The following is a 17,120-nucleotide window of genomic DNA, read 5'->3' as shown; positions in this document are numbered from 1 at the left end:
GTGTTGGTGATGGACAGGGAGGCCTGGTGTGCTGTGGTTCATGGGGTCGCAAAGAGTCAGACACGATTGAGCAACTAAGCTGAAACTGAAACCCTTTTAGGGTTTTTGGCTGGGGCTCTGTAACAAAAAATTAAGAGGAAAGCAAACATGTTTGTTAACATGTACATTTCATATATACTTATGAGAAATACAGGCAGCAGTAACTCAAGAACATGGCTAGAACCAGGATTTACAGATTATCTTAACCAAAAAACAATATATTTTTAGAGTAGCAACAAGACATAGGAAGAGTTCTAGCTTCAAGGGTGGTAGACTGTGGGACGATAAATATATTAGAAGCTAATGAAAGATACTAGCTACTCAGTAAATGTTGTTTTGTCAGTCCTCTAGTGATTTCTTGGGGCTGATAAATGTCAATAGTTATTGTTGATTAATATCTACACAAATTTATGTTCTGCTTTCAGGAAACTAGTTGGGGGAGGGCAGAGAATTTTTCTTGGATCTGTTTCCTCTCAATTGCTTTCAGCTCAAAATAATCCTTATGCCAAAGGGGAAGATTTTGGGTGGCATATTCTGTTATCCCTCTGCAGGTTTTATTGTTAAGTTCTTTTGCTTTGCAATGACCTTTTATGTTCTAACATGGAAATGTGAAGTAAGGCATTGTCAGAAAGGAGTTAGGAATGTTGTTCTCGTGAGCTTACCTATCATAGGAAAACACTGATTCACAAATTAAGAATTTTCAATAGACACCAAAAAAGTTGGTAGAGGAATCTGGTTGAACAACATGGTGTGGAGCTACATACCTATCAGAACACCAGGCAGTGTGTCATGTTGTTTTGTGGAAAAAAAAAAAAAAAAAAAAATATATATATATATATATATATAAAATAATTTTACATGAAAAAGAAGACAACATAGTGAAAGTACATAAAACAATGTAATGAAAAAAAATTAGTGAAAGAGTTGAGCTCATTTTCAGTTGTGTAAAATATTCAGGTTTTTTTTTTCTTTATAGTTGCTCAAATTTATATTTAAATAGGAGGAAGTTCCTCTTTGGGCTATAGTGCTAATCCCAGTTCTTCCTGAGCAAGGTCGTTAAGCAATCTCATTTTATTATTCTTTTTTCAGGTTGATACTTATGATAGCAGCATATTCCTTTAAACATAAGGAAGAAAATTTTTAAAGTCAGTGGACCAAAACACAGGCTTCTTTATAGTTGCTCAAATTTATATTTAAATAGGAGGAAGTTCCTCTTTGGGCTATAGTGCTAATCCCAGTTCTTCCTGAGCAAGGTCATTAGGCAATCTCATTTTATTATTTTTTTGCAGGTTAATACTTATGACATCAGCATATTCCTTTAAACATAAGGAAGAAAATTTTTTAAGTCAGTGGACCAAAACACAGGCCCTGCTTTACACATGTCACCAAGGGTGTAGCCCCAAAACTGGTCAGAGAAGAGGGAAGTGAAAAGATGTTAAATACCAAGTCCAGCTCACCCTGGTCAGCCTGGACTTCTGGCTTGTCAGTCAACATGAAGGCTCTCCTTATTCTGGGGCTTCTCCTCCTTTCTGTTGCTGTCCAGGGCAAGAAATTTCAGAGGTGTGAGCTTGCCAGAACTCTGAAAAGACTTGGATTGGATGGCTATCGGGGAGTCAGCCTGGCAAACTGTAAGTTAACTCTTCTTCCTCCTTCCAAATAGTGAGCCAGGTGTGGAACAGATACTAAAAGAGGATGAATAATAAGGGATATTGTGTGGATGGACTTTTCTTATTTCTTGACGGGTCTGTACATTTACAATGGTTAAAACATCAATGGTTCCTTTAGAATCAGATGTACTGGGTAAAGGATTGAAGCATGGGAGGGTTAAATTCTATACAGTTAGAAGCATGCCAAGTCCCACTGCTCTCCTCTAGAGCCACTGAATTTGCCAGCTGGCATATGGAGGCTGACTATAAAATATATTTCAGCACCTGGGATATGTTTGTCAAGCCCTTGGTGTTTAATTCTAGCCATTTACAGTTTGGAACTTGAGTTCTGCAAGCCTGAGTAAGGCAGTATTTTCTCATTTTTAGTCCCCCTACCATGACACTGGGCAAAGTTTTTATAGATTTCATTGAACTCTTAAAACAGGGACAGAAGGAACCTATTTCCCCTCAATCAATATCTATATAAGGATCCCTGAAATGCAGCCTGAAACACATTTTATTATTCTGACTCCAGTTGATTATTTTTCATTTTCTTCCACAAAATTCAAGATGTGTCCTAAGGAAAAGTGACTATGTATTTTAGTCCATATTTGTCAATGTCATCACTGTATTTTTCAGACTGAATTCAGACATTTCCCCTCCATAACTATTTTTGAATGAATGAGTAACCGGCTAGATGGATGGATGGATAACATAGTCTTTCCTATTCTATGACTCTTTTCAGGACTCTAATTTGATATCCAAACTCAACTTTAGGTATCATAAGAAATTTTTTTTTCTCTCAAAAACTCCTTATTTTTCCAGATAAAAGTATTTTTCCATTAGCGTATGCATATACTACTAATTTGGAGAAGGCAATGGCACACCACTCCAGTACTCTTGCCTGGAAAATCCTATGGATGGAGGAGCCTGGTAGGCTGCAGTCCATGGGGTCACTAGGAGTAAGACATGACTGAGTGACTTCACTCACTTTTCACTTTCATGCATTGGAGAAGGAAATGGCGACCCACTCCAGTGTTCTTGCCTGGAGAATCCCAAGGACGGGGGAGCCTGGTGGGCTGCTGTCTATGGGGTCGCACAGAGTCGGACATGACTGAAGCGACTTGGCAGCAGCAGCAGCGGCAGCATACTACTAATTGGACTTCCCAGGTGGCTCAGTGGTAAAGAATCCAACTGCTGATGCACGAGACATAAGAGACATGGATTTAAGACCTGGGTTGAGAAGATCCCCTGGAGGAGGGCATGGTCACCCACTCCAGTATTCTTGTGGGAATATCCCATGGACAGAAGAGCCTGGCAGACTACAGTCCATGGCGTTGCATAGAGCCGGACATGACTGAAGCGACTTACTTCACACATATGCCGCTAATGACTGAATCCACTCAACTCTGTTGACTTTTCTATTCTAGGTTGAATCTTACATGAGCAATGGGAGCAGGGGAAGGGTAATAGCAATAGAGGAAACATCTATTTTAATATTTTTTAAAATATGTTACTTGTTTCATTAGTATTAACAAATGTTTTGCTAACAAAAGAATTCTCTTAAGGGCCCTTTAACACAAAAGTGTTAAAATATTTTACAAGATACATCTTTATACTTATAAAACAAGTTGTTAGTAAAGCAGAATTAAAAAGAACTAATTATGCTGTGAAGTATAAGTTATGTCGTGTTGCTGTTTATTACTAATTTTTTTTTCAGGGATGTGTTTGGCCAGATGGGAAAGCAATTACAACACACAAGCTACAAACTACAATCGTGGAGACAAAAGCACTGATTATGGGATATTTCAAATCAATAGCCGGTGGTGGTGCAATGATGGCAAAACCCCAAGAGCAGTTAACGCCTGTCGTATACCCTGCAGCGGTAAGACAAGATAATGTGGAGTGATGGCACAGGATCCCTCTGGTTATACTTGTTGGGTTATCCAAAAAGTTCATTCAGGTTTTTCTGTAAACATCTTATGGGAAAACTGGAATGATCCTTTAGGTCAAGAGTCAATAGAAATAAAAAGGTCTTGAAGGGCTCATCAGGGACCTTGAAAAACTCCATATTAACTTCCTAAAACTCCTTATTTTGCTCCTCATAATTCCTCAAGTAAGAAATTAAAGAGCTGATATCATAAAAGGTTGCTGTTTGCTAACATACAAGAGTATCTGGAGTGACCTATCACTTCATCATAACTGGACATGTTAATGCTTTGTAGAGAACAATGCCATTCCTCCTACTTTCCTTGTTTGTAAAGGTTTAGGGGTAATTTGGTTATAGGGGTTTTTCATTTTTTTTAATCTGCACTCCTTTATTGGAAAACGAAAGGATTAGTGGTTAACCAAAGAAGAGGAATATGTGTGGTTTTTTTAAAATATAACTTTGCTTTTTTATTATGAAATGTTTTAATATATGGAAAATTAGAAACATTAGCATAATAAGCATCAATATGCTCATCATGTACTTTTACAGTTTTTACATTTTGTCATATTTACTTCTTTTATGTATATGGGGGTTTTTTTGCTGAGTGATTTTAAACTGATTTAGAAACATTATGACATTTCATTTCTAAATTCTTTGGTTTGCATCTCCAAAAAATACAGTGCCTTTATAAGCATAATCATTCTAACAAGCTAATTTACAGATTTAATTGGGATGAAATAAATAATCTATGAGTTCCTTTTAGAGATAACAAATGAATCTTTAGTACATAAAATATTGAAAAAATATTGCAAAACTGATAGTTATATTTTTAAATATTCAAAATCCTAATAAATAGTCTTTAGAATATTATATTGTATCCAGTTAATTTATTTTAAAAAATATTTTTAAATAATACTTTAAAAATAAAAAATAATTTTTACATTATAGAATAACCTGTGGTCATTGAATAGAAATTTTTATACTGAGAGGTGCATGACCACTGGTAACTTTTAGTATCCACATCTTTCAGAATCTACATCAGTCATGTGAATGAATTAAGGCTATATTATGCACATTTTTGGGGTCACAGAGTAGGACACGACTGAGCGACTGAACTGAACTGATGCACATTTTTATCCACATGAGAACATAAAAGCAATGTATTTCAACAGAAAAGAAATTGTTACTAAATTTACTGCTATACAATTTGCTCTTTATTATAATACAAAATTATTTTTGTTAACAAATACTAATCTTTATTATTTTTTAAGATGAATAGAGTTATACTGTGTAGATATTCTATAATTTATCAATCCACTTCTTTTTTAACATTTGTTTGTTTATTTTTGGCCATGTGAAGTCTTAGTTGCCAGAGGCAGGATCTTCATTGTGCCATGCAGGCTTCTCTCTAGTTGGGATGTGCAGACTTAGTTGCCCTGCAGCATTTGGCATCTTCCTTCCCCGAGACTGAACCAGCATCCCCTGCACTGGAAAGTACACTCTTAACCACTGGACCATCAGGGAGTCCCTCAGTCTATCTCTCACTGTTAAGCACTTAGGCTGTTTCCATTTTCTCCTTTTATATTAACTGCTATCAAACGTTTTGTATACACATCTTTGGGTACATACCATGATTTCTTTAGGATAAATTTCCATTAGGAGAGTTGCTGAGTAAAAAACTGCTCGACTGTTTCTGCTTGTTTATTTTCTTTTTACACTGCCTAGTAAAAAGAGTCCCTCGTATCACATTAGTTAATAGTTCCTGAACATCCACTGACTTTGGTAAATGAGAAACAGAATGCTTTACTTCATACCAAATGGGATGGAATGAAGAAAGAGTTTTCCTCGAAAATTCACACAGATATAAGGACTCTTAAAAAATAATATTACTTGTTCTTTCCTCAGTCTAAGAGAATAAAGCTGACTGAACCTAAACTTAAAATGAAATTTCTATGAAGATTGTTTTCATTTCTCACCACTTCTTTTTCAGCTTTGCTGAAAGATGACATCACTCAAGCTGTAGCATGTGCAAAGAGGGTTGTCAGTGATCCACAAGGCATTAAAGCATGGTATGTTTTTCCCCTTCCAGTTTTATTGAGATGTAATTGACACAGAGCATGGTAAAAGTTTAGGGTGTACAGCATAATGATTTGATTTATAGTCATCATGAAATGATTATCACAATAAGTTTAGTAAGCATCCTTTATCTCATATAGATACAAAATTAGAGAAAGAAAAAAAAAATTTTTTGTGTGGAATGGAAGTCTTAAAATTTAATCTCAGCATCCTTTGTATATGTATAACATATAGCAATGTTAATTATATTTATCATGTTGTATCTTGTACTGTTGTTGTTTAGTTGCTAAGTTGGATCCAACTCTTTAATGACTCCATGGACTGTAGCCTGCCAGGCTCCTCTCTTCATGGGATTTCCCAGGCAAGAATACTGGAGCGGGTTGTCATTTACTCCTCCAGTGGGTCTTCCCCACCCAGGGATCGAACCTGCATCTCCTGCATTGCAGGCAGGAGCCACCAGCATAGGCCTGTGATACATTGCAGCCCTACTGTTATTATTACAAGTCTATAGTACCTTCTACTGCCTTTGTCCAGTTCCTTACCCCCTCACCCCACCTCCAAGCCCCACACCAGGTAACCACAAATCTGACCACTTTCCTATGAGGTTGTTTGTATGTTTGTGTTTGAAGTATAATGGACCTACAACAGGTGTAGATTAGTCTTTAGGATAAGACTAACCTTATTAGTCTTTAGTTTCTGTTAAGAGCATGGTATGTATTAAGCATTAAAGAGGAGAGCTGATTTATCCTGCTGATGTGAGAGAAGTGAAAGAATATTCCAAAGACTATACAGTATGCTACTGAGAATTGAAAATTGCAGCTTTAGATTTATGCTAAACAGTGTATTACATAGAAACAATCTATTTTACTTGATTCAGAATCTTTTGCTCTTTTACTACTCAGTTTATTTTAGGGAATTTCTAGAGGTTTTGAAATTTTCTACACAATATCTGGAAACTATTTTTGGATTTAAGTAAATGTGGAATGCACTTTGCAGTGCTGTTGGGGACTTCACAAGACTCAACATTTGTGTTCAGCATTCTGTGTTATAGTGTAGGCTTGTGGAGATGTGACGTCCCTGGTATACATATCTCCAGTTAATAAATAGCAACATTTGGATCTGTCTGTAGCTTGTATTTCATGTACTGATTAACTATTTTGTTCTCGCAAAGGATTTGAAGTATGTATAACGCAATGAAGATATGTTTCAATCTTATCATTTGTTTCATCTTTTTCTATAGGGTGGCATGGAGAAACAAGTGTCAAAACAAAGATCTCAGGAGTTATGTTAAGGGTTGCGGAGTGTAACTGTGGAGTGTTCGTCTTCAGCTCATTTTGTCTCTTTTTCATATTAAGGAAGTAATCGTTGAGTAAAAGGTTATACTATCATTCTTTCAAACAAACAATGTTTTTACAGAAGCAGGAGCATGTGGTCTTTCTTCTAAGAGGCTTGATGTTTACCTCACGTGTTTATTGTTTGATATTAGGCCTACAATATTTTTCAGCTTGCTAACAGAACTAATGCTGGTGAATATTTGTCTAAAATCTTCATTATCAAATGTATCTCTAGTACATTTAGTTCTTCAAAGGGATAACCCAGACTTAATCTTGAATGATGTAAGTACTCCCTAATATTCAACAAAAATATAACAAAAGAATATCTTTAAGCAAATTGATCTTAGGCAAAGTCCCACCTGTGTAGGCATGTGAACTCTCATCTATTCAGTCAAAAAGAGCAGAACGTCAAATGGCTAAAAACGGAAACAGCCCAAATCAAGAATTTTGTTTTCACAAGTGTGACATTTGGTTTAAATGTTTTCACAGAAATGTTACATGTACACAGAATTTTAAAAATAAGCTTACAATTTATACATCAACCTATTTTAGCCTTTGCAAAGAACTCATTTATGCATCTTGCTGATCCTGAAGGAATATAAAGAAGGATTAGATGAGCTGTTGATTTTCCTTAGTTTTATTAGCTTAAATTCATGCATTATGACTAAATTCAGAGGCAGATAAGTTTGTAAGCATTGAATTAATTGCTATCAAACCTATGTGAATTTATGCATGCTGTAAAAGAAAAACAAACATTTTCATTAAAAGCTTTGCAATTCATACCTTGTCGTCCTTTGTTTGGACCCATTTAATGTCTCTGAAGAAATACATGTGTGTATATTTGGGAAATAATGATCTGACACTTAGTATTTCCTACATCCTCACCTGTACTGAAACAGGTGGATACTGCTAGAGAAATCCATAAGCATGCTGATTCTCAATGTTTTAAATTTTTAATCTGTTTTGGCTGTGCCTCACAGCTTCTGGGACCTTAGTTTCCCACTTCAGTTCAGTTCAGTCGCTCAGTCGTGTCCGACTCTTTGCGACCCCATGGATCGCAGCATGCCAGGCCTCCCTGGCCATCACCAACTCCTGGAGTTTACTCAAACTCACGTCCATCAAGTCGGTGATGTCATCCAGCCATCTCATCCTCTGTCATCCCCTTCTCCTCCTGCCCCCAATCCCTCCCAGCATCAGAGTCTTTTCCAATGAGTCAACTTTTCATATGAGGTGGCCAAAGTATTGGAGTTTCAGCTTTAGCATCAGTCCTTCCAATGAACACCCAGGACTGATCTCCTTTAGGATGGACTGGTTGGATCTCTTTGCAGTCCGAGGGACTCTCAAGAGTCTTCTCCAACTCCCAACAGGGCTTGAATTCTTACTCTAAACAGTGAAAGCATGGAGTCCTAAACATGGAACCACCAAAGAATTCCCCTCACTTTACTTTCATAAACATAAATCTCAAATGGGCCCTCAAGTCAGCCTAATCATCTTAGTCACTTCTCTTCAATCCTTCTGTATTGGTGTCCCCACTCTCCAAAATGACTGTCACTAATTACTTCTCCAATCTTTTCAAATCCCCAGTAAACAAGTCCAACCACTGGTATTTGACATGTGCTCTCAGTAGATGACCTGGTCTCATATTACAAAGACAGAACAGAAGCAACTCATACAAAATTTTCCTCTGCTGGCCATCATAACAGAATTCACATCTTTCCCTGGGCCCACCTTCCCTTCCTTTCCCTTTATTGCTAGGATGAAGGGCCTCTGCTCCAGCCAGTGGCAGTGTCTTCACATGCAGTCCATCACCATGCTGCCCAGGTAACCTGGCTTGTTACACAGAACTCTCCACGGGCTCTACATAACCCTCCAACTGCAACATCATTCTCTGCTCCCTTTCCAGTAACACTTCTGGGGTGCGATTTCTATATTCACCCATTCCATGCTCTCACCTCCCTTTGTGTTTTCACCTCTTCTTAATCTGACTGCGGTCCTCACTCAGCTGAAAACGGCTCCAACATGACTCCTCCCAGGATGCACTGGGGCCAGTTCTAGTGATCACCTGGTTTCTGTTCATCCTACCTGATCTCTCAGCAGCATTTGACAGAGTGAACCACTTGCTACTTCTGAAAACTTTTTCTTCCTCAGCTCTCCTCCTTTATATTGTCTCATTGATGGCTCCTTCTCAGTCCTTCTTAGCTGACTGTTTCTCTGCTGATTGAGTTTTAAGTGTTGGAGTGTCCCAGGACTCAAACCTGTAACCATTTGATAGACATGTTTTACTTCTTCTTTTAGATGAAGTATAACTTTCAAAAGAATAGAGTTTTTCCCACTTTTTAAAGAGACTGAAACAATCTCAATCTTTCCCCAAATTTGTAAGTACAGTACAGCCTTTTATGTTTTCTGAACAGTTTGAGAATACACTGTCAACATGGTGCCCATGGCTCCAAATCCTTCAGTGTGTACTTTCTGCAGAACCTCAAAACATCATCCATATGAGGAGGTAAACACTGACAAAATTAGGAACACCTAGTCATCAGATCTATGCAATTTCATTAAGTATCCCACAAATTCTAATTAAAAGGTCTAATTCAGAATCATGTTATATTTGGTTGTTACGTTTTTCAGTTTCCTTCAATCTAAGTAACTTCTTCATGTTTCCATGACTTTTACGACTTTAACCCATTTGAAGACCTCAACCAGCTATGATGTAAAATAGCCTAAGGTTTTTCTGATATTCTCTGGAGTAGATTAGGTTATGCATCTCTGGCAGGGATGCCACAGATGTGATATTGTCCTCTTCTCATTGCATCCTTTCAGGTGACATGCAGTTTTGAAATGTTCTGTTTCAGATGATGTTCACATTGATCATTTGATTAAGGTGATGTCTGCAAGTCACCTTCACTGTGAGGTATTTGGGAGAGGACAAGATACTTTGAGAAATTTTCTTCCTCATCAAAATATCAATTTTTGCATGTACTTATTATATCAGTATGGACCCCTGGCTTCCTACTTTATTCCAATTATAATGAGTCATAATCCATTGCTATCATTTATTTTTATGTTCCCATTGTCCCGGGTTTTTCTCTTTTCAGAGAGACTCTGCAAGCTAGCTTCTGCATCATCTTGACATGACCTCATCATTCTTTGGGTACTTTTTTGTTTTTTGGCACATGCTGTCCTAATGCTCACCTTGTTCTTTTTCTGCTTCAGCCTAGAATCAGCTATTTCTCCAAAAGCTCTTAGCCCTCATAGTGGATAATAGTATTTAAAAAAACAATTCTGGGCAGTAGAGTAGCACTGTTCCCATGTCCCATCAAAGGACAGAGCTAGAGGATGTATGTATTTACCTAACGTTTATCTACTCAAATTGAGTTCATAGAATACCTCCAATTCTAATCCCATGCCACAAGGTTAATTGTAGGTTTTTTTCTTTTCTTATGTTGATAACTTCCTTGTTATACAGTGAGAAAGCAGGTACCCATTTTCCTTAATAGTCTTAAAATGTATCCTGAGCACATGCACATATTTAATCACTTTGCCTGTATGTAACCAATCTCCCAACACTCCCACACAATGGAATAGATGGTCTCCACTCAGGCTTTGATACCCCTCAACCAGTCACCCCTTCTTCCACATCGGGACATCTTTACTGCGTTTCATCTCTGACATACCATGCTGGGACACTGTTTTTACAGCAAGGAGGGCAGAAAGTTTTTCCTCTTGTTTATGCCCACATTCCCAATACCTAGAACAGTGCCTGTAACGTGATACATGGTCAATAAAAACCAGCTGCTTGAATGAATCTCCCTGATGATTTAGTACATTCCCCCAGGCTGGGCATTCTGAGAGTTTTTTACTCTCCAATCTCACTTCTAGTATAGCAGCTTCTGCGGCTTCAAGGGCCAGGTCTCAAATCTATGTGACCAGTCCCCTGGAGGACAGCAGAGGGGCCCAACTCAGGTGCATCCTCAGGTTTCAAGATTCTGGGAGCATTTTGATATGAATCAACAGGAAAGAATGTGGGTTTATTCATAACAGGACATTCAGAGGTGTACAAAGAATGAGTCAAGGTAGCAGAGAGGCTTGAAGAGTAACAGCTCAGATGCAGAGATAGGATATATCTGAGAAGCACCAGGACTGAACCATAACAATGGCTGATTGAAGAAACAACCAGAGATTAGTGCCAGCGTGAGGAACTCCGCCCATGGCAAAGGTCATGAGGAAGGAGGCTTGATCAAGCCTCAGGAAACCCCCTGTTCCCCAGCATCTACCCCCAAAACCAGAGTCTATCTACTTTACTGTTTCATGCTCTCGCCTACACCTCTGACTTTATGGGGGGCTGTTCCCCACCGGTTCTCTCGGAGAAGGAGTAAACGTGCAGCTCCAAGTCAATAAAAATTCCTGGGCGTGACAAGAGTGTTTAAACTTACAAACTCCTCTGAAGGTTATCTAGTCCACCTGTATAGGTTCATCTGGCCACATGTGATTGTTTACAGCCTCCCAACCTGAGAGGCATGAGATGTTTTAGACTTACTAAAGGCAAATTATTTTGGGAAGTTAGAAATTATTAGTATAGTGGGTTGTTTAGGAATTATATTGGTGAAGGGTTTTTCATTTGTTGTGCCAATAATTGCTAATTCCCTGCCCTGGGTGGGATAAGGGTGTCTCAGGTCAAACCTCTCTGCTGGCAAACTAGCTTGTGTGACAGGATTATCCATACTCCTGCCACTACGCACATGATTGTTTACTACCTCTCAACCATAAACAGCACAGAGAGTTTTGGAGTATTTTGAGAGTCTTAATTAGCATAGGGCTTTTCTCGTTGTTGAGTCAATGATTGCCACGAGGCCTCCATATCCTTAGGCACCTGGGAATATATTAATCAATGTATTTGGAATATAGAAAAGGAAATATAGTTGTTTTTAAGGTAAACAATATTAGACTTTTTGAGTTAATGAATTTTCTCTGTTATAATAGATCACTGTGCTGCTGCTGCTGCTGCTGCTAAGTCGCTTCAGTCGTGTCCAACTCTGTGCGACCCCATAGATGGCAGCCCATCAGGCTCCCCTGTCTACTTTGTTATAAATCACTGTGTCCTTGCTATGTAAAAATGTAACTTTATCACTATCTTAAGACTAAATAGATCTTAAGGGGAACATTGGTGAAAGGATTTTCATTTGTTGGGCTGATGTTTGCTGCTAAATCTCCATATTCCCTGACCTTATAATGAATATAACTAGCATATAGGAGAGATAAGTATTAACCTTTAAGCATATAGGAGAAATAAGTATTAACCTAAGATTAATCATGTTAACCTTGGGTTAAATAAATTCCTTTCTTGATTGTAACTCACTACACCCTCACCCTATAGGAATGCAACTTTATTTGGAGAGTGGTGCCTGGTTTAAAAAAAAACACCCTTGGAAAAAATAAGTTTTTGGTTATCAGAAAGAAAGGGTCATAAAATGTCAGCAGGCCTCATGGCCAGAAGATGATGTAAAACCCCTAAGATCTTTTTTTTATGTAAAGCACCTGATTTTGATAAAGGTCAGGACTGCTGACGCCCGTGTGACTCTGTATTCATCCCTATGTGTAACAAAAGGTATATAAGCAAACCCAAAAATAAAGAAATCGGATCAGTTTCCGGAAAGACTGATTCCCCCATGTCGTTCTTTCTTGCTCCCCATTTTTCTGGCTGGATTCCCATCTGGTGCATGGGTACCCACCAGGCCTGCTAATTTTGCCTGGGCTTCTAAGATCGGACCAGGGGGGCCTCAGTGCCTCCTCTCCTTCGGGAGAACGGGAAGACGCCTGCGGCCTACGTAGGTGGTGATTGGTATTCCATGTAAACCAAGTTATTCGGCCTCTTTTTCTCTGCTAATTTTCTAATCCCTCTCTGTCTGTAATTAAATAAGTTATTTCCAAGGACGCCGACTCCGTCCCCACCTTCAAATCACCCTGGATCCACCGGGGCTGGACCCCGGCAGATTAGCAAAAGTTGGCCTAAGAGAGAAAGCAATTCTTGTTGGAGATTTTGCTGTGTTTTTGATAAATGTCCTGTCTTACTTATACCTGTTATTTTAATACAATCAAGTTCCAAAACCAAATTTTCACCCTTATTCAGAGGACAAAGTAAAAATCAATATGAAAGTTTCATCATTTTTAAAAGAAGTTCAATTCCAATGTTGCTTACCTTCACGTCAGGATATTATTTGAAACAGAGGGTGATATTCCATATTAAAACTGGGCTTTCATGTGGCACTGATTATAACTGAGGCCTGAGCACATTTCTTCCATTTGTATTTAGCAGACTTACTTTAAAAATATTTTTTTTTAAGTTGCTAAGGGGCCTCCCAGGTGGCGCTACTGCTTAAGAAACTGTCTGCCAGTGCAGGAGATGTAAGAGATGTGGGGTCAATTCCAGTATTGGGAAGATCCCCTGGAGGAGCACATGGCAACCCACTCCAGTATTCTTGCCCAGAGAACCTCATGGATAGAGAAGCCTGGCAGGCTACAGTCCATAGTGTCACAGAGTCAGACATGACTGAAGCGACTTAGCAGACACAAAGGGAATTACGAACAGTTATAGTCATGAGTGACTGAAAGGTCAGGGCAAGGTCAGGATGAAAGGTCAGGGCAAGGCCAGGATGAAGGGTCAGGGCGAGGTCAGGATGAAAGGTCAGGGAAAGGTCAGGCATGTTGAGGCATGCCTGGGCATGTTGGGACATGCCCCGGCAGAGGGCGCTGCAGACAAGCCCCAGAGATGGGCCAGCAACCAAGCCGACCAATCAGGAGCCGACACGAAGCCCTCGCCGTCCAATCAGGAGCTGACACGGAGCCCTTGGACACCAATCACCGCTGAGCCCGCGTTTTCTTCCTTATATGGGAGCCCCGGCCTGGGCTATAAAACCCCTTCCCCACCCCTCACACCTCGCAGACTCCGCCCCTCACACCTCGCAGACTCCGCAGACTCCTTTTCCCCCGCAGACTCCCTTTACCCCGCTGACTCTGACTCCCTTTGCTTCGCAGACCCCCCTCGCTCCCTTGCTTACCCGCCCTGCCCCCGGGAGTTCTGCCCGAGAGCGACCGCCCAATAAAAGGTCCTGAACAACGGTCCATAGGGGTGGTTCCTTCTTCCCGCAGCATTTCTTACAGTGACTAATATCATTCATAGATAAAATATTTTTCATTTAAATACATGTTTATTATAAAATTAATTTTAAATCATTTTAAATTTTTACGAGGTTATAAATTCTCAATGTTTACAGTCAGATACTTCTACAAGATTTTTATGTAACTCCCCATTTTTCCCTCTTAACATGCAGCTGTTTTCTACTTTTTTAGCTTAATGTTAGAATTCTAGGCAGCAGGCACCATAACTACTGAATACCACAGCAGTAAGCACTGAAGCCCATGTGCCCTAGAGCCCATGTTCTCCAACAAGAGAAGCCACTGAAATGAGAAGCCTGAGCACAACTAGAGTGTAGTCCCTGCTTGCTGCAACCAGAGAAAGCCCCTGTGCAGCTCAAAGACCTAGCGCAGCCAATAAATAAATTTAATTAAATTTAAAAACGAATCATAGGAAGTTCCCTGGTGGCCTACCTGTTAGGTCAGTACTCTCAGTGCCATTGCCTGGATTCAATCCTTGGTCTGGGAACTGAGATCTCAGAAGCTGTGAGATATGACCGAAAAAAGAAAAAAAATTTTATTTTCTCCCATGGTTTAAAGTGTCAGACTTGTATTGTTCCTGATGTTGGTTCCTACAGTGGAAGTTAAGGATTAAGTTCTATTTCCTCCTCTGTATCTCATCACACATGGCACCTTTCCCTAAAACCCATCCTTCCAATGTAATTACATATTCTTTTTAAGATCAATACTCAGTATTTACATAGCAATGGCACCCTACTCCAGTACTCTTGCCTGGAAAATCCCATGGATGGAGGAGCCTGGTGGGCTGCAGTCCATGGAGTCACTAAGAGTCAGACACGATTGAGCGACTTCACTTTCACTTTTCACTTTCACGCATTGGAGAAGGAAATGGCAACCCACTCCAGTGTTCTTGCAGGAAGAATCCCAGGGATGGGGGAGCCCGGTGGGCTGCCGTCCATGGGGTCACACGGAGTCGGACACGACTGAAGCGACTTAGCAGGAGCAGCAGCAAATACAATTACTTTCTTCTCTTATGCAAGATTTTATTTTCCCTAGAGCCAGTAACTGCATAATTGTTATATTGGCTTACCTTTATTTGTATCTATCATTAGTTCAATTCCCGAACTCTAGGGCTCTTTTTTCTTTATTGAGGTATGGTTCATGTACAATATTACTAAGTTTGAGGTGTATGACATAGTGATTCACATTTTTATAGGTTATATTTCATTTAGTTATTATAAAATATTGGCTATATTCCCTGTATGGTACAATATATCCTTGTAACTTATTTATTTTGGACTGTGCTGCATGGCTTGTGAGATCTTTGTTCCCAAAGCAGGGATCAAACACATGCACCCTGCAGTAGAAGTGATGAGTCCTAGCCACTGGACGGTCAAGGAAGTCTCAGTTTATTTTATACATGTTAGTTTGTACCTCGCAATCCCCACTGCTCTATGTCTTCCATTTAAATCTCCTCTAGGTCTTCAGAGGCAGCGAGAATTTCATTAGTCTAACCTTGCTCCGAGGTTTTTTTTTTTCCATTTCTGTTATCATAGTTTTAACTTCCAAAAACTCCTTTTCATTTTTCAATACTCTTTTCTCCTTGTTTTGTGTCATGCTTGCTATTTCTTATTCTATATATGGTATTAATATATTTACTATACATAATAATATGTAGTAAATATATATTACTATAATATTAGTATATATAGTAATATATAGTATTTACTATATTTTGGATATAGTACAATAAGGGCTTCCCTGGGAGCTCAGCTGGTAAAGAATCCACCTGCAATGCAGGAGATCCTGGTTCAATTCCTGCATCAGGACAATCCCCTGGAGAAGGGATAGGCCACCCACTCCAGTATTCTTGGGCTTCCCTGGTGGCCTGGATGGTAAAGAATCTGCCTGAAATGTGGAAGACCTGGGTTAAATTCCTGGGTTAGGAAGATTCCCTGGAGGACGGTATGGCAACCCACTCCAGTATTGTTGCCTGGAGAATCCTCATGGACAGAGGAGCCCAGTGGGCCTCAGTGCATGGGGTCACAGAGTTGGACATGACTGAATGACTAAGCACAGCACACAGCATATTAATAATAACAGTTTGATTGATTTTGATTTTAGTTGACTTCTCTGTTTCCTCTAATCTGCCATTTCGCTTGTTTACTTTGGATTATATCTTTCATACTAGAGGCGTTTCTCTGTTATTTGGCAATTCTTGGTTATCTACTTAAATTTAGGATTGGGAAACTTTAAAAGTCATTTGAGGTTCTGAGGGCCTGTGTGGATTTGACCATGTGTACTTCACTGAAGGATGACCTGGTGGGTTGAGTCAGTTTCACTGAGGCTCCTTAGATCTCTCCTCTTAGACTGGTCACATCCCCCAGGGCAGCCTCTCCCTATTCTCTACTAGAAAAAAAAAAGGCCTGGTTGCCAGTATTTTAGAGTTAAATGACAGATGAAGTCTTGGTACCAGGCATGTGTTTAGCTAAACTGCCTATTTTCTGTACGGTATTTCTCAGGTCAAGAAGCAACAGATAGAACTGGACATGGAACAATGGACTAGTTCAAAATTGGGAAAGGAGTACATCAAGGCTGTATATTGTCACCCTGCTTATTTAACTTATAGGCAGAATACATCATATGAAATGCCGGATTGGACGAAACTCAAGCTGAAATCAAGACTGGAGATATATCACTAACCTCAGATATGCAGATACCACCCTTAAGGCAGAAAGTGAAGAGGAACTAAACAGTTTCTTGATGAAGGTGAAAGAGAAGGCTTAAAACTCAACATTCAAAAAACTAAGAACATGGCATCTGATCTATCACTTCATGGCAAATAGATGGGGAAAAAATGAAAACAGACTTTGTTTTCTGGGACTCCAAAATCATTGTGGATGGTGACTGCAGCCATGAATTAACGATGCTTGCTCCTTGGAA

The 17,120-nt window shown here is 39.3% G+C and overlaps 2 protein-coding genes across 2 annotated transcripts in view; one reads left to right on the top strand and one right to left on the bottom strand.

The window, feature by feature from the left end:
• The window catches only part of LOC138077682 (lysozyme C, tracheal isozyme), a 73,903-nt gene that overhangs the window by 55,720 nt on the left and 1,063 nt on the right, over positions 1-17,120 (bottom strand). The window contains exon 2 of the mRNA XM_068969800.1: positions 14,631-14,700. The gene's annotated coding sequence lies outside the window, so the exon portion shown is untranslated. The remainder of the gene's footprint in view (positions 1-14,630; positions 14,701-17,120) is intronic.
• Positions 1,532-6,998, top strand: LOC138077855 (lysozyme C, milk isozyme). Its single transcript, XM_068970166.1, has 4 exons — positions 1,532-1,667; positions 3,406-3,570; positions 5,606-5,684; positions 6,932-6,998. The coding sequence occupies exons 1-4, from the start codon at positions 1,532-1,534 to the stop codon at positions 6,996-6,998; spliced, it is 447 nt and encodes a 148-aa protein (XP_068826267.1).

Source organism: Capricornis sumatraensis, chromosome 4, assembly GCF_032405125.1.
Source record: "Capricornis sumatraensis isolate serow.1 chromosome 4, serow.2, whole genome shotgun sequence".
Lineage (NCBI taxonomy): Eukaryota > Metazoa > Chordata > Mammalia > Artiodactyla > Bovidae > Capricornis > Capricornis sumatraensis.
The sequence above is the reverse complement of the archived record's forward strand: the minus strand, read 5'-3'. Positions and strand labels throughout refer to the sequence as shown.

Coding starts and splice junctions, on each gene's coding strand:
- LOC138077855 (XM_068970166.1), top strand. CDS start 1,532: ATGAAGGCTCTCCTTATTCTGGGGCTTCTCCTCCTTTCTGTTGCTGTC. Junction 1,668..3,405: donor GGGAGTCAGCCTGGCAAACT/GTAAGTTAACTC, acceptor TTTTTTTTTCAG/GGATGTGTTTGGCCAGATGG. Junction 5,685..6,931: donor CCACAAGGCATTAAAGCATG/GTATGTTTTTCC, acceptor CTTTTTCTATAG/GGTGGCATGGAGAAACAAGT.